Consider the following 19,886-nt stretch of genomic DNA (forward strand, 5'->3'; position numbering starts at 1 on the left):
AAGGACGGGAGAGGACAGAAGACAGGGGTGAATGGAGAATGGTTGTGTATGGAAAATGTTGTGATGCATGAGGTGGAATGGACGGGGGAATGGGGGGTGAGGTAGTGTGTGTGAGAAAAAAAATTGACGCAGACCGAAGGGATTTCTCCCCGTCCTCTCCTTTATATGGGGGGACGGAGAGGGGGGGTCGCCGATTTTAATGAAGCGGCCTTGCTGTGGATATGCTGTGTCGTGCGACACTGCTTCTGACCCAGGGCAGTGGACAGGGTGCAGGGATGACCCGTCATCTAGGAGGTGCTAAGATGGGAGGGAGGGTGGAGGGGTGTGGAGTGTTTTCGGGGATGGAATGGGTGGGAATGATTTTATGCCTTGTCCTTTTTGGCTACCTCCCTGGTAAGGGGGAAGAAGCCTTGGTATATGTATGTAATTATGGTACAATAACTTCGATTGGGTGGGGGACAGATAACATGTCTTCCAACCTCATTGGCATACGGTTACTAACATACAGATTATCCCCACCATCTTTACTGAAACGTGAACCCGTCTGGACTATCACTGACTGTTATCTGATCGATAGAAATATACCTAAACTATAATATTACGATTACGGCAAGGGTTTTGAAACCACGCTATCTACTTTAGTATATGTAGAAATTTTTCCTTGTGGTGTCACTTAGGTCATTCCCCTCCGTTAAATCATATAGAAATATAATTTAGTGTCTTTTTCTATCAGTGTATCAATTTGCTCGACCTTTTCCCATGAATTTATCTATTTTCAGAATGTGGTGATTTACATCTGGGCAGTCCTTCCTTCCTTCCTTCCGTGTTCGTATATCTGCTTATCTTCCCATAACAACAGAACTCAGCGAACCGAACACCAACACTAGTTATTAAAGTGCATGACACATAGGAAATTGAATATAGAAATTAGGCCTATGATGATCTCGAAGTAGTGATTGAGAAAAAAGTACTATTAAGCATTAGCGTTAGGTTTATTTAGTGATAAAAATCTGAATATCCCGCATTTCAAGATAAACGTAAACTATTTAATACATCGAACAAAGAAAAAACACAAAAGAATTTAGGTCGTAGTTTATTTTCTATACTTCTATAAGCCTCCCACACGTAGAGTCCGACCAGCCTTTAGGACGTATCCTATCATAGCCGCATATCCATCACACTTATTTTAGACATGTCACTTTGATATTTCAATTCTATTTCTATATTAACTGAACAATGTCAGATAGCATTCGCTTTACTTTTAAGCCAGAGGTTTAAAACTGTGTTACAGATTAAGGCTGCGGACTGTACAGCGCAATCTACATCAGTTGCCGAATGAAACCTGAGAGAACCGTGGAAGCATATAACGGGTTTGTTTAGGATTTAATATTCCTCGAAGATGGCGGACGCAGGATTTTTTCGTGTAAGTCAGTATTAGTATGTACTTAAAGTAAAAATGGTAACCTGCCACTGAATTGGTAGAGAAAATGAAAGCAGGAACAAAAATGTGAGAAAATTCAAAGGGCTAATCTATGGAGTACTGTAAACAAATATGGCGTCGGAAGAGAATTTGCTGTTTATTATAATTATAATTGACATTGATGTTGAAACACATTGAAAAGTGGTAATATATCGTTTTATCCAGCGAAAGGAAACTGTTTATAAATTGAATCGTGTCCTTTTTCGTACTTTAAGTAGTCGAGCTAATTTTGTCGCCGGATGGTCGAGCAATGACAATGTCGCCAGAAATAAAATTTGTGCCAACAATGACAAAGGGTGCAGGTAACACATAACTTGATAGGAAGTGCAAGATTTTATTAATCTTGAATGTGTTAGGATATAGGGTAAGGGTGGCCTTGTTGTTTAATGTCAAGGTCGTGCTTGAGTATCCGTGGAGTCCACCAGTTCAAGCTTGGATTAGGTGACGCCATCAGACTCATTTAAACTAAATCTTGTAAATAGGTTGTAGGCGACGCCATCTTCATACTGTAAAGTAAATTAAGTCTTGTCACACCAATACTGCTTTTCTGTGGTAATTTCAAAGGCCGTCATGGTGTAATGTGTCACAGATTGGTAAGTGTAGGTGTTCCAGACAGAAATCATCATGATCATCATGCTCACTAATTATTTGCTTATATGAGATTTTATCTTGATAAATGTCTTAAGATATTGTTGGAAGCTAATAATGATATCATTTGGATTTTGACAATCATCAATTTTGTTTTCTAGTTTTGGGAAAGCCTGTCAATGTTGTACATATATAATCAATCAATCAATCAAATTTAGCCATCCTGAGTCCATTGGTGAACTTTTTCCTCCCTTACAAGGTCAAGGGAGGTAGCCAAAGTCAAAAGGCCTAATTCCACTCCCACCCATTTCATCCCCCACACATTCCACTCCCATTTACCACCCCTCCCTCCCTCCCTCACTCTTATCATGGCTCCTGGATGGAGTCATCCCTGCATCTCACCCATTGCCCTGGATAAGCAATATTATATTGCTTATCTATATTGCCTAGCTATATTGAATATAGCTAGGCACAGCACATCCACAGCAAGGCTGCTTCATTTAACCCCTTCCATACGGTGCCGCACACGTAGGCGTCATGGGGAGCGAGTGTATTCGCGAGGTTGCCATATCGGCGTCTTGATTATATTTATTGTAGTCGCCCCTCCATAATGACATTCTTTCTAATTCTTTTGTAATCGCATTTTCTATGGTTATCAAAATTCACGGGTGAAGAGAGAACGATCGATATAAGCGGTGACTATATTTTATGATGCGAGTATTATTACGACACGTCGTACGGCTGGCATTGGCTGCTGCCACCGAGATCTAAGTCCATGACGCCTACGTGTGCGGCACCGTATGGAAGGGGTTAATTGGTGATCCCCCATGCACTACTTTTTATGCATCACAGTATCATCAGTACATAACCATTCTCAACTTACCCCTATCTTCTGCTGGAAGTCAAGAAGTCAGTGTTGTGGTTTTGTTAAATCTCTACAAAACAGGAAATATTTATTTCTGGCAAGTAAGAACCTAACCTAACCTTAGGAGCACCTTGTTGAATATGATCTTAAAAAAGATCTGAATGAAAAAAAAGTGAAAGTATTAGGTTTTTATTTTACTTACCACTAAATGAGTTAATGAGTATGAAGTGGGTGTGTGATATGACTTGACCTCCCTCCCCCTTTAAAAGGAGGAAGGGCCCTCTGTCAATCTGTTGCCCTTGGTATTTCTTGCAGAAGACCTGTAGCCTTCAGGTAACTGGTTGGCCTTTAGTGTGTGTATATAACACACACACATGCATGCACTCTATGATGCAGTGGTAGTGTTTGTAACTGCTGCTACAGCGGTCAGAGTTTGAATCTTGCCCATGGCTGAAATAATTTCAGTATTGTTGCGCTGCAATTCGTTGCTCCAACTCGCATGGGTGGGGAGTTGTGGTGTGTGTGCATGTAAGGACATAGCATTACCCATAGATTGTTCATATATGACCTCTGAGCTCTCATCCAGGAAGGTAATTGCTTTTGATCACAAGTCCAACACGTGATCCAAGACCATGGTGAATCACACAAACACACTGATAGTCATGAGCAAACACTTCAAATCTGTTTTCATTAGAGAAAATATATAACATCGGGATGAATGGCAAGAAGTGGACCCCCCCCACTCCCACCCCCCATGAGGGAAGTAATAGTAACATGAAAAGAAATAATGGACCAAAAAATGAGCCTTGGTGTCAGGAAATAGCATGGCCTAGATGGAATTGCAAACTGTATGCTAAAAGAATGTAAAGAACTAATAGAAATCAAAGAAGGAAAAACACCAGAAGACTGGAAAAATGCTTATATCGTATCAATATTATAAGGAGGAAATGAGGAAGACTCAACAAATTACAGACTGGTTTCCATTATAAGCGCGGTAATTAAAATTTGTGAAAAAGTTATCAAAAATAGATGGATAAAACATCTGGAGGAAAACAATATACAGACGCTCCTCAACTTACGTTTTAGTTATGTTCCGAACGGCCGAATGTAAGTTGAAAATGAACGTAAGTTGTTACTGTACTATACATCCGTAAATTCTATTACCGTATCTTATAAAACACTCCTAAATCATTAATTATACACATAACATTGTAAAATAATAACATTAATTTCAAATAAATTAAATTCAAGCAACATAAATTGAGATGATGGAGGAGGAGGAGGCAAGGCACGTTCAGTCTGTCATTTGTGCCATGTAAACAATGGACGCAGCGTCATGCGTAAGTATCATTTGAACTACGGAGAGCACGCTAAACTAAAAAATTCACTCAAAAAAGTTTTCTTTTTACAATTTTTTTTTACAGTCGGTTCAAACGTAAAATCGAAAAAACGTAAAACGAATGAACGCAAGTAGAGGAGCGTCTGTTGACTCTGTACTAAATCTGAGACAATTTGGAATTAGACAGAGAAGGTCATATGCCACAAATTTCATCTGCAAAGAAGCTCGTGTAACATTCCACACTACTAGATATAATACAAGAAAGGGACAGATGGGCTGATTATGCTTTCCTAGACTTGCAAAAAGCTTTTGACAAAGTACCACACAAAATACTACTTAGAAAACTGGAAACCATAGGAGGGATACAAGGTAAACTATTGAAATGGATGGAGTATTTCTTGCATGGGAGAAAAATTGAGAGTAGTGCTCAGAGATAAGAGTTCTACTTGGGAAGAGGTGTTTGCTATTAACGTGAAAAAATGCCAATATTGTACCAACATATTAATGAAACAAAGAAGATCCAACAAATTACAGACCAGTTTCCCTTACAAGCACTGTAACCAAAATTTGTGAAAAGGTTATTAAGAAAAGATAAAACACCTGGAAGAAAAAAAAATAAATCGGACAATTTGGATTCAGACAAGGAAGACCATGTGCCACAACTTAATCTGTTTCTACTCAAGAATAATAAATATGATACAAGAAAGGGATGGATGGGCTGATTCTGTACAAAAAGCTTTTGACAAAATGCCAAATAAAAATATTAAAAAAAAAAAAGAAAACTTAAGGATACGAGGTAACCTACTGAACTGGATGGAGGATTTTTTTGCATGGAAGGAAAATGAAGGTAGTGCTCAGAGAGAGTTCAGCTTGGGAGGAGGGGATTAATAGAGTTCCACAGGGATCAGTTTTGGCTCCAATAATGTTTGATATTTATGTGAATGACAATGATGAAGATCTGGAATGTTAATGAGCTTCTTTGCAGACAATGCTAACTTGCTGGTGAAAGTGAATACTGAAACGGATTGTGAATCACTGCAAGGTATGGAAATGGAGTCAGAAGTGGGAAGTACTTCAACATCAAGAAATGTAGTATAATGGAATTCAGAAAAAGTAAAAAAAGAATATCATGACAATATAAAATTGGAACAAAGGAAGTAAAGAAAGTAGGATCTGAAAAAGACCTGGGAGTAATCATCACAAGTGATATATCACGTGATAAACAGATAAACAAAATTGTTGGAGAATCCTACAACTTGCTAAGATCAATAAAGGTGGCTCTTACCTATTTGGACGAAGAAATGGTAAAAAAAATACTTGTCACTAAAAAGGCTTAGACTGGAGTATGCTAAGACAGTTTGGTCTCTCAGTACCAAAAAGAATATAAAGAAAATTTAAAGAATCTAGACAGCTATGAAGATTGCTCCAACACTTTCAAACTGAATTTACTGACCCTGGAACAAAGAAGAGAAAAAGGTGACTTATTGACCATCTACAGAATCATGAAAGGCATGGAAATCCTTGATAGAGAGGACTTACTAAATTGGGAAAAGAGCAATACAAGGGGACATGAAAAGAAACTCAAAAAGGACAGTTATAGAAGAAAAAAAAAAGTTTTCCGCACAGAGCAGTGGATGTCTGGACAAAACAATAGTGTGTGTGCAAAAACTATACACAAATTTAAGAGCAAACTAGACACTGCAAGATACAAAGACAGGACACCATGACCATAGCTCTCGTGTGTGTACTAGGTAAATACACACACACACACACACACACACACACACACACACACACACACACATACACACATACAAAGGTTGGATAAATTACACCTATCAACAGAAAGAGGTGATTTGTTGACCATTTACAGAATTATGAAAGGGATGGAAATTCTTGATAGAGATGACTTATTAAAATGGGACAGAAGAGAAACAAGAGGACACAAGAAGCTAAAGAAGGACAGTTACAGAAGAGATTTGAAAAAGAATAGCTTCCCACATAGAGTGATTGATGTCTGGAACAAGCTAAACGGGGAAACGGAAAGTGCCAAAGCTATACAAGATTTTAAGAATAAACTGGATGTGGAGAGATACGAATAAGGGTCACTATGAGCATAGCTCTTGTCCCGTTAAATATGAAAAGAGGACATGAAAAGAAACTTAAGGATGATTATAGAAGATATCTGACAAAGAATAGTTTATCACACAGAGTGGTGGATATCTGGAATAAATTGGATGAGGAAACTGAGTGCAAAAACTATGCAAGAATTTGATAACAAACTTGATACTGAAAGATACAAAGAAGGGTCACTACAAGCATAGCTCTCTTCCCGTAAAATACATGTAGGTATATACACACACACACACACATGAACAGAGCTTGTCAAAACTAGAATTACCGACTGGAACAAAGAATAGAAAGAGGTGACTTGTTGACCATCTACAGAATTATGTGAGGTAAGCCCTTGATAGAGAAGGCTTACTAAATTGGGATAAGAGAAACACTAGAGGACATGGGAGGAAACTCAAAAAGGACAGTTATAGAAGAGACCTGAAAAAGAACAGCTTTCCCCACAGAGTGGTAGATGCATGGAACATACTAGATGAAACAATAGTATGTACAAAAACAATACAAGAATTTAAGAGCAAATTAGATATGGTGAGATACAGAAATGGGGCACCATGAGCATAGCTTCCCTTCCCGTAAGATACAACAAGGTAAATACAACTAGGTAGGTAAATACGCACACACACCTACACCTACCTTCCTACCTTCCTTCCTTCCTTCCTTCCTTCCTTCCTTCCTTCCTTCCTTCCTTCCTTCCTACCTTCCTACCTACCATCCTACCTACTTTCAAAACAGATCAATACCTTCCACCTGAAGATGCTGCCCCAAGGGCCTCCAGACTGGGCTTAAGATCATTATCTTTCAATTGTATTATTTCTTTTGACTTTTATAGAGGATAATGGCTGGCAATTGCTCTCCTACCATAAGTTGGTGACATACAAACACTAACAACTTAGACAACAGTTTACTGTTTGTTCACAGAAAGATCTAATAGAGCCCAAGGATATGTGCTGCCTACTGTAGGACTGAGTTTCTAATTGGTGAAACTTGAGACAAATAGTTTGATGTAGTTACCCTTATATAAGGTTCAGTAGTTTTATACATTTATGGTAAAGCCACTCGTAATAAGTATTCATAATAACAAATAATCGATGTTAACTGAACAACTGTTTGGTGTCAACATATAACTTAGTAAAGTGGTACATTTTTCTTTTTCAACGAGTATTTTTGCTGAATAATCATTTGGATGTAAGAAAAATCAGCAGTACATTAGAAAGGAAAGGGATGAATCAAAACATTATTAAAGCATTTCTCTTCCGAATAGGTCAAGTTGAATTTGGTTGGTCATGGTGAAAAAAATTCAGTACTGTAATGCCACTTGGAAAAAGAAAGGGTAATGAATAATGTATATAATTTGTGGCTTTAGAGCACTCAATCTAGCTCCAGGTTTCTTTCAAGAGACCCATGGCTCCCAAGTAATTGGTGATAGCATGAGAGCAAGTGCATATGAACTGTATCCCCTCTCTACATTGTTTAGAAAATGAATATGCCATGTAATGATATTGTGGTCTTGGGTTTTCTTTTTTAGGGAACATCAGCGGAGCAAGACAACCGCTTCAGTAACAAGTATAAAAAACACCTAAAAGAAATGAAGTTTGCAGAAAGTCTTACCAAAACAGTAAGTAGTGTGGACGTGATGTTTTGTATTTGAATGTATTTGTAGGCCAGTGGATTGTCAAATGATGTTCAAGTACATACATAAACCAGAAGGCCATTTTCCTCTTATAAGGAGGGGTGGCCATTGTTAAAGTAATTCCTTGTTGAAATTTTAGACACATAAGGTCAACCCTTCTTCCATCTACTTTACACACATGTCAAAGTCATCTTTTTTATTTTACCTTCAAGGTTGACATGACAAAGATCAAGCTGGAGGTTATCAAGCCATGGGTTACAGAAAGAATAACCAACATTCTTGGCATGGAGGATGATGTCGTCATTGAATACGTCTTCAATCAGCTTGAAGCAGAGAAGGTACGAGGGGAAACCTCAAAATCAGATTTGTAGATTAGGCTTTAGGTGGTTGTTTAGTTTACTGTAGGCTTTATTATTACCGGTATTATTATTACTTTTTTTTTTCTTCTTTCATCTTTTTAACTTGTACTTAGAGGCAGAAATTCTCTAATAATAATTACTATTATAAAGATTTAATAATTCCAAGTTCCTTGTTAAGGGAAAGTGGTTTTAGGGGCTTGGCATCTTACGGAACGGTGAGGTGCTTAACACTTAGCAGGACACTTGGTAGAATGTTAAACAAGAATTCTGTTGCCCAACATGAGCTGATGCTTTCAATTTTTCTTGGTATTAGCAAGTAATGCCAGAGTCAGGCAGTGGCACCACCACCGCACCAGCAGGAGTCTTCGCTGGTGGAGGTGTGGTGGCAATGTCCTTCTCCCTCATCAAGCCATTGTGTACCTTTGGGTTGAATGCCTCCTGCCTCCTAGGGGACCTTCCTAAGGGTCCTTCCATCCTTGTGAGCACTGCCCGGCTTGCCCGGGTGTCGGCGTGGGAATCCCTGAGCTGCTTAATGGCTCAGGGGCATCAGCGTGGGATTAGTGCCCGTGACACAGGAATTGTGCCTGGGTGGTGGACGTGGGCTCATTCCTCCACCCAGGCTCTGTTTGACTGCATCCTGGGACCTCTGCAGGGAACCTAGTCCTGGGATGGGAGTAACTCCTACAGACACCACCAGCAGACAGCCTTTTCAAGTTATGGATGCATCCATTGGTGTGTCCCTCACAGCAGCAGAGTCACAGGTGTTGGGTCATAGCACTGAGCACTTGGGTAGCTGGTTTCCCAAACCTGCCACTTTGATAAGATGCTGTGACCTGCTGCCATTCCTTTCCACACTTGCTGTTCCTTGCCATCTGATGGAGCAGGGATTAGCAAGACTTCTACTGGCCCTCTTCTTCCTTCCATGCCCGACGAGACATGGTGGGCAGTTCTCATGTACAGCGGAACCTTGCGAATCTCCTGCAACAACAGCATCATGGATCATGTGTTGGTGTTGCGTGTATCAAGTAGAGTAGGCACCAACTGGTCAGCGGGTAATCCTTGAAAACGAGTTCTATAGGTAAGCACAGGTTTACAAATAAGATTAAAAAAAAAAAAAAAAAAGAAGAGAACTATCATGTCTAAAGCTAGTATAGTTCCTCTTGCTCACAGTTATGCAGACTGGAAGTTGCAAACATGGGAAAAAGTGGTGAGAGACAGCCAGATCATATGCGTCAGGAGCTCCATGTTGCCTTTGCACACATCTGTTGTTCCCTCAGCACCTCCCATCACAGAAACCCTTCCCCTTATATAATAAAAGAATATATTTTAATAATGAAATAATATGTGTATTGTGTTTTAGAAATGAAGTGTTCATAGACATTAGTGAAGTACAGTGAGTTATATTCTTTGTTGTGTTGTATAGATGTTGCCTAATCAATGCTGCATTCAGTGTTCTAGGGTATGGAGAGAGAGAGAGAGAAAGAGAGAGAGGTACATAGCCGATTTGATACTCTCACATCTTGCAGGTTTGGTGGAGCACTGTTAAAGGGAGAGTCTGTGCAGGGGCTGTTTTACAATAGGATAAAGTCTGAGTCACGAGGGTACAGGGTTGTCTTTCCGATTTCAAAGATGAAGATGCATGCTCAGTAACTTGATCAGGGTTAGCTTTTGATTATATATAAAATCTTGGAAGGTGTGGTATTGGATACAGATGTTAGCCAGATATTTGATTTTTTAAGAACCACTCTAGGTCCGTTACTAGGTTTTATACATAGAATCATATTCTTACATAATGAAAAATGCCAAGATTAATAACTAGATTTGTATGTAATTACCTTTGATTAGAAGTTTTGATTGCATTTGTTTATTTATGATTTAAAGTAAAATGCTGCTATGTTGGATCTACCTTTTATCTCTACTAAGACACTTTTTTTTTTTTTTTTTTTTTTTTTTTTCTCCTTTCTTTCTTTCTTTCTTTCTTTCTTTCTTTCTTTCTTTCTTATCCCCATCTAAATTTTGGTCCTGGAAAGAGTCGAGACAAACTTGTTTTTGGGGGAGAGAGAATGGGAACAGAGGGAGGATATAGGCAGTAGATTTATTGGAAGAAAGATTGGTGTTAACACTAAATGAATCAAAATGGAAAGGTAAGGTGTGTTAGTTTGGAAGGGTGTTGGGTGTAGCAAGAGGAAAGGAGTGGCTCTTTAGATTTATAAGATGTGTAATTGAACGGAAAGTCATGAAGGATGATGTGAGTGAAACTGAAAATAGGTTGGAAGGTATGGGTGTTTGTGAATGCGTGTGGCTCTGGTAGTGAAAAATTAGGATAAACATTTTGAAATAATGTAAAAGAGTGTCAAGAGATTTGTTGGATTGAATGTAAATGGATTGGTGTTGGGTATATTTAATGGTTCAGTAAATGAACTAGTGGACAGGTTAATGTGGGAATATGGTGTGCCAAGAACAGTGCTAAAAAGATAGAAATAGACATAGGAATATATTTAATGGTTCAGTAAATGAACTAGTGGACAGGTTAATGTGGGAATATGGTGTGCCAAGAACAGTGCTAAAAAGATAGAAATAGACATAGGAAGAGTGGTTGTTAGTAGTGTAGTTGAAAGGACAATGGATTATGTAGTGGAGCTCACAAGGAGGATTGGAAGTGTCATGGATGTGAATGTGTTAAGATAGCATTGGAATATTGATCATTATCTAATGGCAGGAAGATTGTGAGTGTATGTAACATGGAGAAAAAGAGAAGGGGGAAAGGCAGAGGGGTTGAAAGTGAGATAAGGAAAGATAATTGTTGCCATGAATTTCACTGATTAGAAACATCCATCCCTACAGTCGTTGGCAATGAAACAGGCCCTCCCGTAGATTTCTTAGGGAAGAAACTGTGGACTGATGTCGGCTGTATTAGTGTGAAGTAGTTCTTGTCACCAACAAGTAGTGGAAGAAGGGCAGGAATCGCTGGTTGTCAGTTCTCATAGTGATAATGTTTCTTTGAATTTTATGTACTGGAAATCCACTGTGGCATGCAACTTATTGAGCTCGGGGGTAGGTGGGTTTGTGAGTGTCTTGTGTTGTGAATATCAAAGCATGCATCCATTCCCCCACTTGTCCATCACCCATTTGTTTCCCTATTATCCAAGAGTTAAGATAGAAGGGAGACAAATGGGGTGGGTGGATGCATTGACTGGTTACCTTATAGAGATGAAGACCTATTGGCCAGTAGATAGTTTCTTTCACTAGTATCTAGCCTTGTTAGTGATGATCATTATTTCTTGTCTTTAGGACGGTATTTTGTTAAAGAAGTGGTAAAAGAGATTTATTAGGGCAGCATAGTGAAGGAGTAGCATTAAAAGAATATAGCATGACTGGTCTGTAGCAATTTTGATAGTCCTAAAAATATTGCCTACTTAAAACTATAGAGTCAGCTGTTAGAAAGCTGTCATGGATTCAGTATGGAGTAAAAGTATTGAGGTTCTTGTGGTGTAACCTCCTGGTAAAGGTTTTGATAGGCAGCTGAGAGATGAGTAGCTTTGATGCCAGTTTCACAGAACCACCATTTGCAGGGCATAATGTTTGTCCCAGGGTTTGAGGAGATACTGTTCACATTGAGAGATCTTGGATTCAGTTCAGAGACAGATTGTCTGCATCTTGGAGCTGCCCTTCCAGACAGGTGAAGTTGTTGATAGGTTTAGGAGATGGACAACAGGGAGGTAATTCTTTCTTGACAACAATCTTATTGGAATATGTCATTGGTCCCTTGTTGATTATGAGGAAAATAATACTAGTTTATCTGGTGCCCCAATCATTATTTAGCTATTTCATTGTTTCATTTATTACATTGATAGTTTTTGTAATTGTAGGGGAAAGGCATATTTATTTCTCCAGAACTTGCAGTTGGTACAAGTACAAAATTTCAGTGTCTCAGTAGATTTCAAAAGACAAGTATATCCTAGCATTGCATGTATTTCTGAAAGAAAGCTCAGTCAATCTGTTGGCCCTGATTATTGCCGGGAAACTGGCAATAACATCCAGGGGTGACCATAAGTCATATAGAGAAGAGATGTTGTATGATTGTCTGGGAGTAGTCTGAAAGAAATTATTGATAATATATCTAGCCACTATTTATTTTATTTTTATATATTTTTATTATTATTTATTTATTTATATATTCGTTTATTTTATTTATTTTTCCCCCAGGAAATCTTCAGTCCTACAGTGACTAGTAATGGTCCTTGAGACCATTTGTAGATCTAGGGGGAAAAAATTTAATTGTTGTCAGTGTTGTTGGACAGTTATTATGTCGGTGGCTTGGATTAGGAGAGTAGTTGTAGGTTGTTGGCAATTCTTGTGTGAAAAGATGGAGGAAATGCACTAGACATATCTTGAATCCAATATGTAAACCAATTGCCTGCCCCTTGGGGCTGCACCTCTTGGTGTTGATGAGGGTGTTGACAGGTTTTGAATGCGGGTGCTAGGGAAACAATTCTCTCGTATGTCCACCTTACAGGTACCCATCATTAGTTCCAGGAAACAATGGATCATAGGAAAAGGAATTGAAAAGCAAAAGTCCATTCTTAGAATTGGTATGAACAACCCAAACTCTTGCTGACTCAGCCATGTTTTATGTCAACCTTAGGGGTAGTCAACCTAGTAGATTTGGGTAATTGATAAGGCTTTTTGCAGGTTGAAGAGTGATGGTAGGTTTTAGAATATTTTGGACAGCAAAAATTAACAAAAGAAAAAAAGTCTTGTGTGATCACTAGCACAAGATTTTAAAATGGACAGGAAAAAGAATTCCAATACAGATTTAAGAACACGAGATTTATGTCATCACCTTTATAGTAATGGATTGTGTGCATTAATGCTTTCTTCTTTGCAGAATCCCAACCCCAAGCAGATGCAAATCATGCTGACAGGGTTCCTCACTTCTAAGGCTTCCCGAATATTTATGGGAGAATTGTGGGACTTGCTGGCTTCGGCTCAAGCCAATCCTGCGGGCATCCCAAAGGCATTCTTGGACCAGAAAAAAGAGGAACTGAGGAAGAAAATGGTTAGATTTATATATTTGTTTGTTTATTTGATTTTCTGAATGCTACTTAGGTGTGGCTTTTCAAAACTTGGTATATTTAGTAGTAGTATTCTTAGGCAGAATGACAGTTTATAGGTCAGTTTTACTTTTTATTTATTTATTTTGTGCCAACAGCACTGTATGGGGCAGAAACATGGAACATAAGAGAGGAAGAGAAAAGGAGTTTGAATGTGTTTGAGATGGTGTCTGAGAAGTATGATGGGGGTTACTAGGCTGGATAGAGTGAGAAATGAGGAGGTGAGGAGGAGAATAGGGGTGGAAAGGGGGTTGGGAGATAGGGTTGATGAAAGAGTATTAGGATGGTTTGGACACATGGAAAGAATGAGTGAAGAAAGACTAGTAAAAGAGGTATGGAAGGCAGATGTGGAGGGAGTGAACATGAAGGGACGTCCTAGGATGAGGTGGATGGATGGGGTGAAGGGGGCTTTGGGGAAGAGGGGAATGTCTGTTGAGGAAGGACAGGAGAGGACAGAGGACGGGTGAATGGAGAATGGTTGTATATGGATGATGATGTGATGCATAAGGTGGAATGGGCAGGGGGATGGGAGGTGAGGTAATATGTGTAAGCAAAATTTGACGCAGACCGAAGGGATTTCTCCCCGTCTTCTCCTTTTATGCAATGGGGGGACGGAGGGGGGGGGGTCGCCGATTTAATGAAGCAGCCTTGCTGTGGATGTGCTGTGTCTTGCGACACTGCTTCTGACCCAGGGCAGTGGACAAGGTGCAGGGATGACCTGTCATCCAGGTGCTAAGATGAGAGGGAGGGTGGAGGGGTGTGGAGTGTATTCAGGGATGGAATGGGTGGGAATGATTTTATGCCTTTTCCTTTTTGGCTACCTCCCTTGTAAGGGGGAAAAAGCCTTGGTATATGTATTTTTTTTCTTTCTTGTATATTACCTTTTGTTTCTTTTCTTTTCTCTCTCCTGTCTCTCCTGTCTTATCACTCTTCTCTCTTGCTTCTCCTCTCTCTCTCTCTCTCTCTCTCTCTCTCTCTATATATATATATATATATATATACATATATATGTGTATATATATATATATATATATATACATATATATGTGTATATATATATGCATGTATATATATATATATATATATATATATATATAAAATGAAAAAATTATATATATATTATATATATATATATATATACATATATATGTATATATATGTATATATATATGAGGCCCCGCATGGAGAAGTGTCCCATGCAACACGATGGCCGGTTTTGAGTTACGCACATATAACACTATTCTGCGCCGGCCGAGCGAGCGTGAGGTTTTACCACTTTGTTTTAGGAGCGTTTCGACCATATTGCAGGTCACGTTTTGTCCTTTCCAACATGCTCGGATTGAAGTAGAAGGGCCAAAATAGTGTTATATGTGCGTAACTCAAAACCGGCCATTGTGTCGCATGGGACACTTCTCCATGCGGGGCCTCATATATGGAAGTGGCATCAGTAGGTTGGGAACACATTCTAACTATATATATATATTTTTTTATTTATATATTTACATATAAATAGTTATTTAATTGGTTTTCCTGAATGTGTGTTTGTCATTGTAACCATGTTTCTTTTTTAAGGAGGAGGAGGAGCGTCTTCAGAAAATACAAGAAGCTCGCAGGGAACGGGATAAGGACAGAGACAGGGAGCGGGACAGAGATAAAGATAGGAGAGAAAGGTAAGAATCCAAGTTTACTTTTTGAAGGCTTAATACATGCTTGCATGTGTTTGCCTTGTTTACCAGTTGGAAAGCCACCATCAGTCATACATATACCAAGGCTTTTTCCCCCTTACAAGGGAGGTAGCCAAAAAACAAAGGCATAAAAACCATTCCCACCCATTCCATCTCCAATACACTCCACTCCACTCCACCCTCTACCCTCCCTCCTATCTTGGCACCTCATGGATGATGGGTCATCCCTGCATCTTGTCCACTCCCCTGGGTCAGAAACAGTGATGCAAGATACAGAACATCCACAGCAAGGCCGCTTCATTAAATTGGCAAAAAAAAAAAAAAAAACCCTCTCCGTCCTCCCCATGCAGAAAAGGAGAAGACAGGGAGAAACCCTTCGGGCTGCGTCAAATTCTTCTTACACATACTACCTCACCCCCCATCCCCCCCACCCATTCCACTTAATGCATCACATCATCATCCATATACAACCATTCTCCATTCACCCCTGTCTTCTGTCCTTCCTCAACAGACATTCCACTCTTCCCCAAAGCCCCATTTACCCCATCCATCCATCTCATCCTAGGTTGCCCCCTTCATGCTCACACCCTGCACATCTGCCTTCCATACCTCTTTTACTAGTCTTTCTTCACTCATTCTTTCCATGTGTCCAAACCATCCCAATACTCTTCCATCTACCCTAACTCCCAGCTCCCGTATCACCCCGTTCTCCTCCTCACCACCTCATTTCTCACTCTATCCAGCCTAACCCCTACCTTACTTCTCAGGCACCTCATCTCAAACACATTGAAACTCCTCTCTTCCTCTCTTATGTTCCATGTTTGTGCCCCCAAACAGTGCTGTCGGCACAATCACTCCATACAACCTCCTTAGCCTCAAACAAACAACAAGCAAACGCACTCATACGTCATTTTGCACAGACGAGCCATCTTACATCTCACCCTGACGACCGACGCACCATTCGACGTAAGAAAGACTTTCCCACAGACTCAGACTATACACCCTTCATAGACAGTCAGACAAAACTCATAATGCATAGTCTCAAGCACTCATCTGCCTGTGGCCCTGATAACATAAGCAACATCCACCTAAAACACATTGGACCACAAGGTATACACGCACTCACAAACATTGCAAACTACAGCTATTCACACAACACTATACCCAACATCTGGAAGCATGGTAAAATAATCACCATTCCAAAACCGAACAAAGACCCAACAATCCCAACATCGCACCGCCCAATCACACTTCTCTGCACCCCCTCTAAAGTCATTGAACGCCTAATACTTAAACTTGTCACACCATATATTCCCCTTGCTGACTCACAACACTGTTTTAGGCCACTACACTCCACAAACACTCTTCTGACAAACCTCACACAAAGAATTTTAGATGGCATCAATTCAGATAGGCCCCACCACAGAACACTTCTTATAACATTGGACATTAGTAAAGCTTTTGATGCTATCCCCCGCCACAACCTAACAAATAAAATATATAACACAGACATGCACAATAACACCAAAAGATGGCTGGCCAATTATCTGGCAGGCAGGAATGCTCATGTGTCATATAATGGCCAATCATCGCACATCAGAAACATTAAGAACGGAGTACCACAGGGCTCAGTTCTATCCCCCGCATTATTTAATCTATACATGCATGACTTACCCACGCCAGACACCTCAGAAATACAAATCTCTTCCTACGCAGACGACATAACAATCACATGCACACATCGTAACACAGACAAAGCTGCAGAAATAATCCAGCCTTACCTTGACACACTCAACACATGGTTCATCACAAACAGACTCAAAATAGCTCCAACCAAATCTACAGCAACACTTCTCACCAACTGGACAAAAGAACACAAATACATACCTCATCTCTACATCAACAACACTCTAATACCACACACAAACACACCGAAAATTCTTGGTGTAACATACGATACATCCATGTCTTTCAAACAACACCTCACAAACATAAAAAACAAATGCACACCTAGACTTAACGCACTTAAGTCAATCACTGGAACAACATTTGGACAAAACAAAGAAACTAATATAACAATATACAAACAATGCATACGCTCAGTGATGAATTATGCGAGTCCTGCATGGGCTCCTAATCTCAGTGAGACACACCACAACACCCTTCAAATCATACAAAACAAAGCCCTAAAAACAATTACAGGCTGCACAAATACATCACCTACAGACCATTTACACCATGAAACAAAAGTCCTCAAAGTCAAGGACCACCTCGACATGAGAGGCACACAAACACTTGCTGCAGCCACCACAAACACATCACACCCGCTACACTACATAGCAGAACACCCACACACACCAAGAAACATTAAAACTACACCCATAGACCTTTATTACTCACAGATACTCTCTTCTCTTCCTCCACAACCACCAAAAACCAGCCTCCGGAAACATATTCATAATCATATCACTCACCGCTCCATTAACACACTGAAAGACAACACACTGCTGCATGCCAGACCCCCTGATATCCACCCTTCTGAATCCTCTCTCCCACGTAAGGACAGAGTCCACTTGGCCAGACTGCGATGCGGTCACCACCCAGCACTTCTAAGCTACCAGAAGAGGCTGGACGACCGTGTTGTGAACAGCTGCCCAGGATATAACACTTCACCCCATACCATACAACACATAATGGAAGACTGCATTATACACAATCATGCACGCAAACAACACAACATACACTCTATAAAGGATTTGTGGGAAAACCCAGTTTCGGCTGTGGCCTTCCTTGGGGAGACGGGACTGCTCGGACAGACAGTCTAGGGAACGACAACAACAACAACAACCTCCTTAGCCTCCATTCCCAAATGTCTATTTCTCATTACACTTTTTAATCCACCAAGGCACTTACTCACTTCTCTCAATCTACATTTTACCTCCACTCCTCCCTTTCCTGCCACATTTGCACCCAAGTATCTAAAACTATTCACTTCCTCCAGTCTCTCTCCCTTAATACTTCCAGTCTGTTGCCACTCTCACCCCTTGTACATCTCATCACCTTACTTTTACCCACATCATCAACTTCTTTCACACACACTCCCAAACTCTGTCACTTACTCAATCCCTCCTCTGATCCTGCCACAATCGCAGTGTCGTCAGCAAACAACAGCTGGCTCACTTCCCACTTTTCTCCATTTTCTTTAACCATCTTCAATCCCCGACCCACCACCCTTGCATTTACCTCTTGCACCACCCCATCCATGTATAAGTTGAAGAGCCAGGGCAACATAACACATCCCTGATGAAGTCCCACCTTTACCTTGAACCACTCACTCTTTCCATTTCTAATCCTGACACACGCTCTACTACTCTTGTAAAAACTTAACAGCTCCTAGAAGCTTTCCTCCTATCCCGTATATCTGCAAAACCTCCCACAGTGCCTTCCTGTCAACCCTGTCATAAGCCTTTTCCAGATCCATAAAAGCCCAAAAAACATCCTTACCTTTTCCTAAAGCTTTCTCACATATCTGTTTTACCTCTCACTTGTCCCCTTTTCCCTTGGAAAGCAGAACTATACAGGCACTCCTCCAGTCCTCCGGCACTCTATCCTCTCTTAGACAAATATTAAATAACCTCACCAGCCAGTTCATCATCACTGTACCTCCTTTTTTCAGATATTTTGGATGGCATCCATCCAGACAAGGTGCCTTACCTGCTCTCATCATCTTAACAACTGCCTTCACTTCATCCTTCTTTATTTCTCCACCATTTTCCTCACTCATCATGGTCATTTTCTTAGCAGTTCCCACCATCAGTCTTACATACATATACCAAGGCTTTTTCCCCCTTACAAGGGAGGTAGCCAAAAAGGAAAAGGCATAAAATCATTCCCACCCATTCCATCCCTGAATACACTCCACACCCCTCCACCCTCCCTCTTATCTTAGCACCTCCCGGATGACGGGTCATCCCTGCACCTTGTCCACTGCCCTGGGTTAGAAGCAGTGTTGCAAGACACAGCACATCCACAGCAAGGCTGCTTCATTGAATCGGTGCCCCCCCCCTCTCCATCCCCCCATGTATAAAAGGAGAAGACTTGGAGAAATCCCTTTGGTCTGCGTCAAATTTTGCTCATACATACTACCTCACCCCCCCATCCCCCTGCCCATTCCACCTCCTGCATCACATCATCATCCATATACAACCATTCTCCATTCACCCCTGTCTTCTGTCCTCTCCCGTCCTTCCTCAACAGACATTCCCCTCTTCCCCAAAGCCCCCTTCACCCCATCCATCCACCTCATCCTAGGACACCCCCTCATGTTCACTCCCTCCACATCTGCCTTCCACACCTCTTTTACTAGTCTTTCTTCACTCATTCTTTCCATGTGTCCAAACCATCCTAATACTCTTTCATCAACCCTATCTCCCAACTCCCTTTCCACCCCTGTTCTCCTCCTCACCTCATTTCTCACTCTATCTAGCCTAGTAACCCCCATCATACTTCTCAGACACCTCATCTCAAACACATTCAAACTCATTCTCTCTTCCTCTCTTATGTTCCATGTTTCTGCCCCATACAGTGCTGTTGGCACAATCACTCCTTCATACAGTCTCCTCTTAGCATCCATTCCCAAATGTCTATTGCTCATTACACTCTTCAATTCACCAAGGCATTTACTCGCTTCTCT

The 19,886-nt window shown here is 40.5% G+C and overlaps 1 protein-coding gene across 5 annotated transcripts in view; it reads left to right on the forward strand.

Moving 5' to 3' along the window:
* The first annotated feature begins 1,175 nt into the window (after positions 1 to 1,175).
* LOC143027086 (uncharacterized) overlaps positions 1,176 to 19,886 on the forward strand; it is a 41,092-nt gene continuing 22,381 nt past the window's right edge. Inside the window, exons 1-5 of one of the 5 annotated variants that reach the window (XM_076188031.1) lie at positions 1,176 to 1,423; positions 7,931 to 8,020; positions 8,248 to 8,373; positions 13,283 to 13,453; positions 15,081 to 15,178. In XM_076188031.1, the coding sequence (XP_076044146.1) occupies positions 1,400 to 1,423; positions 7,931 to 8,020; positions 8,248 to 8,373; positions 13,283 to 13,453; positions 15,081 to 15,178 (509 nt within the window). In that variant the 5' untranslated portion in view covers positions 1,176 to 1,399. Of the gene's footprint in view, positions 1,424 to 7,930; positions 8,021 to 8,247; positions 8,374 to 9,319; positions 9,473 to 13,282; positions 13,454 to 15,080; positions 15,179 to 19,886 lie in introns of those variants that run through there. The other 4 variants (XM_076188030.1, XM_076188032.1, XM_076188033.1 and 1 more) reach the window with 4 other exon arrangements.

The sequence above is a fragment of the Oratosquilla oratoria genome, chromosome 7 (assembly GCF_046742065.1).
Source record: "Oratosquilla oratoria isolate Oo_2021 chromosome 7, ASM4674206v1, whole genome shotgun sequence".
NCBI lineage: Eukaryota > Metazoa > Arthropoda > Malacostraca > Stomatopoda > Squillidae > Oratosquilla > Oratosquilla oratoria.